Raw genomic sequence first — 9555 nt, 5'->3', positions numbered from 1 at the left:
TTTATTCCATGTATACCTGTGCTTTAAACTTGCACAGATCTTGAATTAAATATAGTTTATCTACAGGCAAGCCAATCATTTTCCATTTAACTAATTCTATTCACATTATTTTGAAAGAGTTTTAATTTATAAATAATATTAACACATGATTAGTTTCACATCGTTTATGTTTTCATATTTAAATCGCTTAAATAAATCCCGCAAAAAATTTTCAACATATTAGTTATTAGCTTTAGTTTTAGTGCCTAAGGAAGGAATGTATGAAAGAATTTTTTACAAACGAAACAACTTCGCTAACTTATGCCGAGACTGTCGGAACGGAGGATTGAGTAGTAGGAGGATCGGCACGGCGGGGCGAAGCCACTGTAAACAACAGGCATATACGCGACAACCGAGTACACGCCCGAATGGGCAAACACCGTGTATCTCTACCACGATGGCGTTCGTCCAATCGGAGATATCGCCGCGTGAGAGACGGAGATTAACGTCCCATTAACCCATTAAAGCGCGCAATCGCCTTGAGACCTTTCCGAAGCGCACACTGTTACAGAATATTTACGCCAACATCTTTTATTATTTTCAGAATGAGCCGAAACTAAAGTAGAGCGTCGAGTATCTAAAAGCGAAAAACGTAGCGTATGCGATTGCAAATATCATGCTCAAAGTGTCATACGAACAGAATCGAGGAATCCTCTTTGCGAGAACATTAATTATTTTTAATTCCTGATATTGCGGCACGAAAAAAAAATTATAATTGGGTGATACAGCAAACCTATAACTTCTTGCGCGAATTCATTATCTGCAACTAAAAAGATTTGGTGGTTTAACAAATCGCTAATGTTATTCAGTTGTCAACTTTGCTACTTTAACATAGAAAATTAATGATCTGTATATTACGACTGTAGATTTGCTGAATCAGTGAAATTTTCAGCTGTGTTTTTTTTTCCGTGGTCAGAATAAACGATAAGAATAAAAAATACGTAGAAAAGAGAGAGAAAGAGAAAGAATTGTTACTTATTCAGCGTTTTGAAATCGACTCGTCCTCTCAAACGCATGGCACATTAGAAACTAGTATAAATACATTATTATATGCAGAAAATAATAAAGAGTGACTATAAAAGCCTTACAATAATTAAAAATTTATATGGCGTGTGTAACAGCGTTATGTCTTATTATATATCCGATTTTGCAATTTAATTATCTGTAATGTCGTATAACTTTATGTATTTTAAGAGATAATAAAATTGTACCGTCGAGTAATAAATGATCTGACATTTTCCGGAGCTGACGACGTGAATCTATTATGAACCAACTCAAATATAAATCTCTTTGTCAAAAATGTCAAGCAACTCAATTTTCTTCATGTTATATCTGCAAATTTGGATTATTAAAATATACTTATCTTTATCCTTTTTTATACGAATTATTATTTTGATGCCTTAAAAATTAATTAATGTCTTTTAATTAACGTCGATGACCCACGTCGAATTTTCTGTTTGATATTTTGGCTAAAAGGAACATAATTATAAAATAATTTTTAATATCATTTTTTAAACCATTATGAAATACATGTTATTTAACAAATATAATAAACGCAAACAAAAATATCATAATCCACGCGGCACTCGCGATGACATAAAGAAGTTAGTTAAAACTGGCACGAAACGTGTTAACATAAACGGGTTTTATAGACGGTAACTGTGTTACAGATTTTGGCGTCAACTCTGGAGGATTAAAGGCTATCGGATTTACTTACTTTCGCAAATTATAGTGCAAGCGATCTGAAAAAGTTTCTTGATTTAACCGCACGACTTTCTGCCACGAGATCTCACAAATATTCGCGCATTTTCAACGAGATATCCCCAAACGGCAGCGTCATGATAAGTAAATAGTATTTTTCGACCACATAAATGTACATTTTCAGAAATCCATTCTTAGCTCTCGAGGTCGTTAATATGCAAATGCACACATTTTGGTCGAGCGCCTTATACTGCACATCGGATTCGGCATGTACATACATATAGTGATTCATTCGGGCAATCAAAATACAGGTTCCTTCGTGAACCAGCGTACTCTCGCACAGCGAGGTGATGCCGCGCGCAAGGTCAACCTGAAATGACGACGGCCGATCACTCCCGATGATTAATTAGCAGAGCGAGAGAACATCAGTGGAGTCCCCTCTCGTTTTCGCAAATCGGTCGAGATCCATCAGACGTCCACACGCGATTACGACAGCACGAGCGAACGAGTCAATGATACGCCGATCTGCTCTATTTGTCGCCAATAGTACCCCGAGATTGTTGCTGTTAGTTCTTTGAACGATCGCTCAACTATGGTTATTATGCCGGTTTATTTCTCGTGTCAACCGGAGATTACGTGATACATAACAACGTCTCTTTCTGATCGACTATAAGCCCCGATCTGCAATAGGTATAGTAAAGCCTTTAACCTTTTGCTTTAAACTCTGAATTGTGTGTTAATTTACTGTAAGCTCTAAATTTTATAATCTCTAATCGCCTTAGAGATTATGGCTTAAGGTAGTGCTGGAAATGCTTTTTATCATAAAAATAAACACACAATTCAGCTCAGCAGAGCTTAGCAAAAGGCTAAACTTCTTTGGTCAAATTTTTTCTCTGAATTTTGTATGTAGGGTAAAAGCAGGGATTATGGAATAGCTTTTTTTAAATTAACATTGCTCCGATGTAAATGCATATGAAGACTTAAAATTTATACAGAACTCTTGAGGAATGTTAGCTACAACATCCAATAAATGAAAGTCGCCAAAATTTAAGTCCAACGTCAATATTAACAAAAAAGTCAAAAGTGAGAAAATGGGGGGTCTAAAAAATGGGATGTAATATGGAATACCGATGAAATTTTGACCATAGTAATAAATAACACAATAAATGAAGTCCAAATTTGTTTATTTATGTAAACTGATCAAGAAAAATAGAAAATTGTTCACATTTTTATTGTACAATAACACAGAAAATATAATAGCATCATTGAACGTTATTACGCATGGACAATAAAGAATACAATTAAATCTTGAATCAAATTAAATTATGACGTACAATAAATATTAGCATCTAAAATAAACATTATTCACAAGAAGAATCAAAAAGTTATATTCTCAACCTTCGATGATACCACATTACCTGTCGTCATATAACAAACAGTCTTTCCGTAGCAATAAACAAGTTTGAAATAGCAATTAATCTGCATAATATTGTTCATGCAACATTATTAAAAGCGTCTGTATAGTATAAGCATTAAAACTTACCTTCAGTTTGTGAGAACACTTTTTAGAAAAAGTTGCCGGATCTCCTGACGTAACGAAAATAAATAAATATTAATTGTAATAAAACGGTTGGTCGGATCGAGTTCATTGCTTGTTATGACATGTTTGGTAACAGTTGCAATAACTTTCAGCGATTGCCGCCAGATTGCAATGCTTTGTTTAAAAAATAAGTCACTATTCCATATTAGTAACCTATGCTATAATCTCTGGTTTTATCCTATGTTTTTTCGGAATTTTAATGTAAATTTCAGAATTTTTTAGAAATTTTAAGTACTTTATAACTTTTTAGAAAATTTCTGAGCTATTTTAATACAAATTAGATCACTCTTTAAAAATGCCTAAAAAGTCTATATTTTTTCTAGAATTTTTAATATACGTGTTTCTAAAGTGTTCTCAGATTTCTAAGGTTACCATTCTATAATTTTTGAAGAAATTTTGTAAAAATCTGAAGTAGTTTAAAATATTTTTTTAGAAAAATTGTAGAATGAGAAATCTGAGAAATATTATAATAAAATATTTCAAAATTTACATACATGAAAAATTTTAAGAAAAGATGTAGACTTTTTAAATATTTTTGAAAGATGTTCCAATTTGTATAAAAGTTCTGAGAAAAAATTTCATCAAGGTTGCTACACCTATTGTCGATCAGGATTAATCGCAAGCGTGTTTAAATCACTCGATGTTTACCAGCCATTATTCGTTTTATCTCTGTCTTTTTAAAACTGCAAAAAGTAGATAAATCTATTCAAGATTAATTGAACTGAAGCATTGTTCACGGATTAATAAACTTTCATCGATTCGTTCATTGAGCGGTGTACAGCCAGTAAGTAATTGGTACTAATATGTATATGCAAAAGTCGCGATAATATCGAAATGTGTTCGCTTTATCACGCCATTCATATAAATCAACAATAGAAAGCCCGACAATCGTATGAAAAGTATCTATTGCACACCGTTCTCTCCGTCTACGATCATAATTTTCTCGCTTTCCTTGACGGCAATCTGATTCCGCGCAGCCGCAGCGAATTGTGCAAGTAGATCGAGAAGTTATCGAGACCTTGGGACCAAAACACGCGCAATAATCTCGGCGCTAATGCATAATATGTCCGATATATCCGAGGAAACGGTGTCAATGTCAATATATGCTGAATGTTGCGAGCGCGTTAAATCACCGTTGCGAGATTTCCGACGGATCTTTAAATTCAGATTAGTCTCATTCGCGTAATCAACTCATCCCGAATATCAGTGGCGCGATCTCTTCGTTGTGTGTGTGTGAATGTAGATTCCTTAGTAGAAACTTAATCCTTTGCGGTCCAAACTATTTCTCGCAAATGAATGAAGAATCTCAAGTATTTCATCCTCAGTTTCATCCAGCCGGCTGGTCTAACATATGAATCGAAGATCGAATCAAAGAATTATTTTTATCATTTGGAGAAATTTATGGAGATCCTAAAAATATAATTGAGTGATTATGATCGTGTATAAATTCTCACAGAATGGAAGAAGAATAATGTACAATATATCGCAAATGTTGCAACGTATATATAATATAATTAATCTGAAAGTTGCCTTATTTTTTTTAAATAATCGATCACCCGAGGAATTTTAATTAAAAACCATTTTTTCATTTATTTAACATCCTTAGCATCGTGAGAGCTATGAAATCAATTTTGTGTTCGACGTCGTCGTCTCGTCAGTTTGGGCACGTCTTTCCGGGCATGTCGGACACGTACGTAGGAGAGTCTAGAAGTTTATCTATATATGGATTTGGAAACGTGCCGATCACCAAAACCGGCCGCGCGGAATGAGTGCGGATCGCGGAATAGCGACGAGACGCGCTCTCTCGCAAAAGCGTAATTGCTCTCGCGAACTGGTTCAAAGGAGGCGCGCCTCTCCCAGGTGCGGCCTGACCGCGACGATGCGAGGAGATGCGGCCGATGTGGCGATGTGACGTCACCAGTCCGGTTTGCGCGTCCAATGTCCTCGTTCGTCATTTTATAAGGATACGAGCCTACCGTTCAGCGACTGCGAGATTGTCATACGAGAATAATCTTTGCGTTGCATCCGATGTAACGATTGCGTCCTTTCTATTTTTGCGCTCTGCAAATGCATAGCTCTTCTACTTTTAACGCTACATCGGAATCTCGAGAAAAAGCAAAAGATTATTTTGGATACGGTAGCGAACGTAAAAAATTAAGAAAGGATTGTTCATTTATCATTAACCCTATGTTACTTCTCAATTATAGAATGATACAAAAAGAGTTAATAGCATTTCCTCGAGGTTGAATAAACGCATCCCAAGAAGTATTGAATAAATGTATCTGTAGTAATGTATTTTATGGTATACATGTTGACAGTATATTACATCCATTAAATTGCTGAAGGACACAGTTGTTGTATTTATGTTACCTATTTTGAGTTACGTGTGTTAGATTTTAAATAATTATTATTGATTATATAACGTAATGTGGAAATATATATATCTTTGTTTTTCTAAACTATCTTCAAAATTATGTAACATCTCGTTGATACATATCGTTGCCGTAATTATGAAGTATATCATATTGTTCTTCTTATGAGCTTCCTAAGATATGTTATAGTTACGTATTGATTTGCTAGGAAGTAGCAAGGCGACGTCAAATGACGTTTTAATAACATCTTCAACGTCAACGAGATGTGATTTAAACATCGACTTGCTACTTGAGTCACGTAGTTGTTTTTTAACGAAATTATTCGTGTATTTCTGTTACCCCAAAATTATATTAATAATAATTTTCATTATTGCTTTATAATTTAATTAACAATAAAGATTAATAATATTCCATGTATAATATTCTTTAGATGAAAACAAACGTAAATCTTTGATTAAATCTTGATTAAATTAATTTTTAATTTAAATTTTTCAATTAAAACAATTTGCGTTAAATATCATGTGTATAGATAATATTTAGCGAATCATACAAATAATGAAGGCTTAATTATAAAATTATCATCTCGCCCATCCGTGTTCGCCGAGAAAGAAGGCATAAACAACGCGACTTAAAAACGTCTGCTTGTTAAAATTTTCGCGTTACGATTCAAAATCGATGGAAGTGAGCATTGAGCAGGCGTTAAACTGGCCAAACGTACTCTCGTTAATTCACGAAAGACGTTAATAGCCGCTCGCTGCGGTAGATTCGCGCCACGGTTCTCGTTTCCCATTCTTGGCACGATCGTATCAAAATTACGCGCCGTGCTGCGCATCGAAAATCGATACCACTCGCGCAAGGTACGTGCCGACACCTAGCGGCGAGAATTCTTATCGTAAGAAACGCAGAGGACGCTGCGCGTCGTCTCGCAGGTCGATTCCCGACGTTCCTCCTAGGGAAGAAACGAAAGATACCTAGCCGTCTAGAGGGCGGAATACCAAAGTCGAGTGCCACGAAGGAGAAGGGCTGGTAGGGAGGGGAACCGAAGAACCGATGAGGAAGAGAAGAGGAGAGAGAGCGAAGCTCGGCGCCGTGGCGAGAGCCACGACCCCAGACGAAAGACCGTACGGCGATTCTCTGTTCCGCTTGTGTAACGTGTATAACGTTTGTGTTGGTGTAACGTGCGTGCAAGTGTACGTGCGTACGTGTATGTACCGTCTGCGGAGCGTACGCCATATTCCTTCGGTGGCGCGACAGAGACAGAGGATCATAAGGGCCAGTCGGACGGATGACAGAAATGCCTAGCCGTCGTGCGAGTGCGAGGATCAGCGGTGAACGTGGACAGCTTCGACGGTGGCAAAATCGTCTCGTAATTCGCGCGTAATACGGGGCGGTGTGTGGTGCCTTTCAGCCGTGAATATCACGGTTCTCTCGCTCCGTCTCTGTCCCACAGCCCCCTTCTGTTTCTCTCGCTCGTGTCGACTAGTCTCTCCGTCTTTACTCCTCACGACCGACACCGTATCCTCGGTAACTTAATCCCGGTGTTATTTAACGTGTAATACGTGCACGGAGATAGCGACGATGCGCCAGCGACGGCGCTCGTCACGCGTCATCATCGTCCCGTGACACGACGCGGTGGCGACGACGACGACGACGACGACGACGACGACGTCGTCGACGTCCGTCAACGGTGTGTGTTGCTGTGATACGTGCGCGCTCGCCACACACGGCGGCGAGGGGAAGTACAGAACGTGCACGGAACGGAAGACGAGAGTTCAGTCAGTCAGTCAGTCAGTCAAGTAGAGGACAGGAGCTGAGCAGGGGACACGCTCGGTCTCCGTGGGCCAAAGGCAGGTCGGCGCGGCCATTTTTACACCGTTTACACCGTGCGATGCGGCAACCGTGCGTGCGATCCATTCGATCCGCCATTCCAAACAATCGGTGTGCTACGTGCAGTCCTCGCAGGATGCGTCGGCGACGATAGGCGCTCCGCGTCGCGTCACGCTGCGCCAGTCAGTCAGTCAGTTGGACGGACGGACGCACGCACGTACGCACACACGCACGTACGCACGCACGACGCACGCATGCACGCACGAACGCACGCACGGCACGCACAAGACACGCGCTGTCCCGCACTCGGCGTGAAAGAGAGAGAGAAAGAGGAACGACGTGACGTCGCGAAGACGAGAGGACGACGGCCCGTGGGCCGCCGGCGGTGGCAGTAGTGGTGCTGGAGGTGTGTGCGCTTGGACGACGTCGTCGCCTCGCGCACCAACGTCCAAGACGGTGGCGAGGAGGAAGAGGTGGAAACGTGGAGGCGAAGAAGAAGGAGAAGAAGAAGAAGGAGGAAAGAGGGATCGCGCCGCGATAACGTGAGGAGGATGATAACGGCGCGCGCGATCACCGCCGCGACGTGGACGGCGACGACCACAACCACGACGACGACGACGACGACGAAGACGAAGAAAAAGACGAGGTCGAAACGGGAAGAAACGGAAATCCCGTACGAACAATCCAGCTGCGTTTATACGCTCGACTCCGTGTGCTCCGTACGTGCCTGTGATTCCCAGTGGCATTTAGCGACAGCTATTAAGCCCGTAGTGCGTTAAAATCCCGTCGATCTTGGTGCGTGTAACCAATAACGTCGGATAATAGTGCGCTACCGTGATAGACCGTTGTACTACTTCCTCGGCCTTCCACTACGCGTGCTTTGGACCCAAGAAGAGCGTGTTCTTGGCTCGCTCGTGTTTCGCGAGTGTTCCATCTCGGTATACAGTATATACACCGCTGTCATTTTCTATCTCCCTCCCGTACGCGCCGCGTTCTCTCTCGCTCGCTCTCGCCTTCTCTCCGTCCCTCTTTCTCCCTCTATTTCTCTCTCTCTCTCTCTCTTTCTATCTATCTCTCTCTCCCTCCCTTCTTGTCTCTGTCTCGTCTGTCCCGTCTGTCCGACTTGGGTGCGTGTTTCTCGCGTGCCTCCTCGCCACACACGCACCCGGACTCTCTCTCCTCTTCCTCGACCACCGCGCGATCGATGTGACATCGCGCCGTGCCGTTAAACCGTGCTCTCTCTCTCTCTCTCTTTCTCGTGCTATCGCGATATCCGCGACTAACGCGTCGCGCCACGACTTAGACCAGAGAGCCGAGGAGACTCGTTCAACGAGACGCACAAGAGGAAATATATACATACATATATATATATATATATATATCGGAGATCGAGTGGTACGCGTGCAGAGTGTGCGTGCGACAGTGCGTGCCGACGGCAACGTCTCCGTGAGTGCATACCCCGAGGCAGCACGGTGTGCTGCTGCTGCTGCTCTCTCCTCTCTGCCCTGTCCCTTCCCCGTCTACCTCCCATCTTTGCCTCTCGCCCCTCCAGTGCCCTGCGCCCCGTCGTCCACGTCGTCTTCCTTTCTTCCCCCCTCGCTTCGCTCCCTCTCGCCCTCCCTGCCTCGGTTTTTCTTTTCCCTCGCTCCCGTCTCTCTTCCCATCGGTCGAGACGACTGTAGAATAGTGTAGAATGCACGACAACGCTGCCACGACCATTGCTGCTGTCGTCTGCTCGTGTGCTCCCTTTGTCGTTCCCGTCGTCATCATCGCTGCCGCCTTCCCTCGCGCCCACGTCGTCCACGTCGTCGTATGTTGATCGTGGTACCGCTCGGCGAGTGATCGCGACCCTTCGGTGGTGAAGTGCCGTGCGTGGTTTGGAGATCTCCGAGGATCGCGAAGATGGAGATCGAGGCGAAGCAGCGTAGCCAGAAGAATCGACGACGGGAGCGGGCGCAGCGCATGCTGGCGCAGAGAGAGAGCCTGGCCACCGCGAAGCAGCAACAGTCGCAGCAG

The 9555-nt window shown here is 42.1% G+C and overlaps 1 protein-coding gene across 1 annotated transcript in view; it reads left to right on the top strand.

Moving 5' to 3' along the window:
- The first annotated feature begins 8611 nt into the window (after positions 1 to 8611).
- Positions 8612 to 9555, top strand: part of tay (tay bridge kinase) — a 35480-nt gene continuing 34536 nt past the window's right edge. The window contains 1 exon segment of the mRNA XM_018448989.1: positions 8612 to 9555. This exon segment is cut by the window's right edge and continues 26 nt beyond it. Coding sequence (XP_018304491.1) covers positions 9442 to 9555 — 114 coding nt within the window. The 5' untranslated portion in view covers positions 8612 to 9441.

Source organism: Mycetomoellerius zeteki, unplaced genomic scaffold, assembly GCF_001594055.1.
Source record: "Mycetomoellerius zeteki isolate Tzet28-1 unplaced genomic scaffold, Tzet1.0 scaffold228, whole genome shotgun sequence".
In the NCBI taxonomy this organism is placed as follows: Eukaryota; Metazoa; Arthropoda; class Insecta; order Hymenoptera; family Formicidae; genus Mycetomoellerius; species Mycetomoellerius zeteki.
This window is presented reverse-complemented; position numbering and strand designations above follow the sequence as displayed.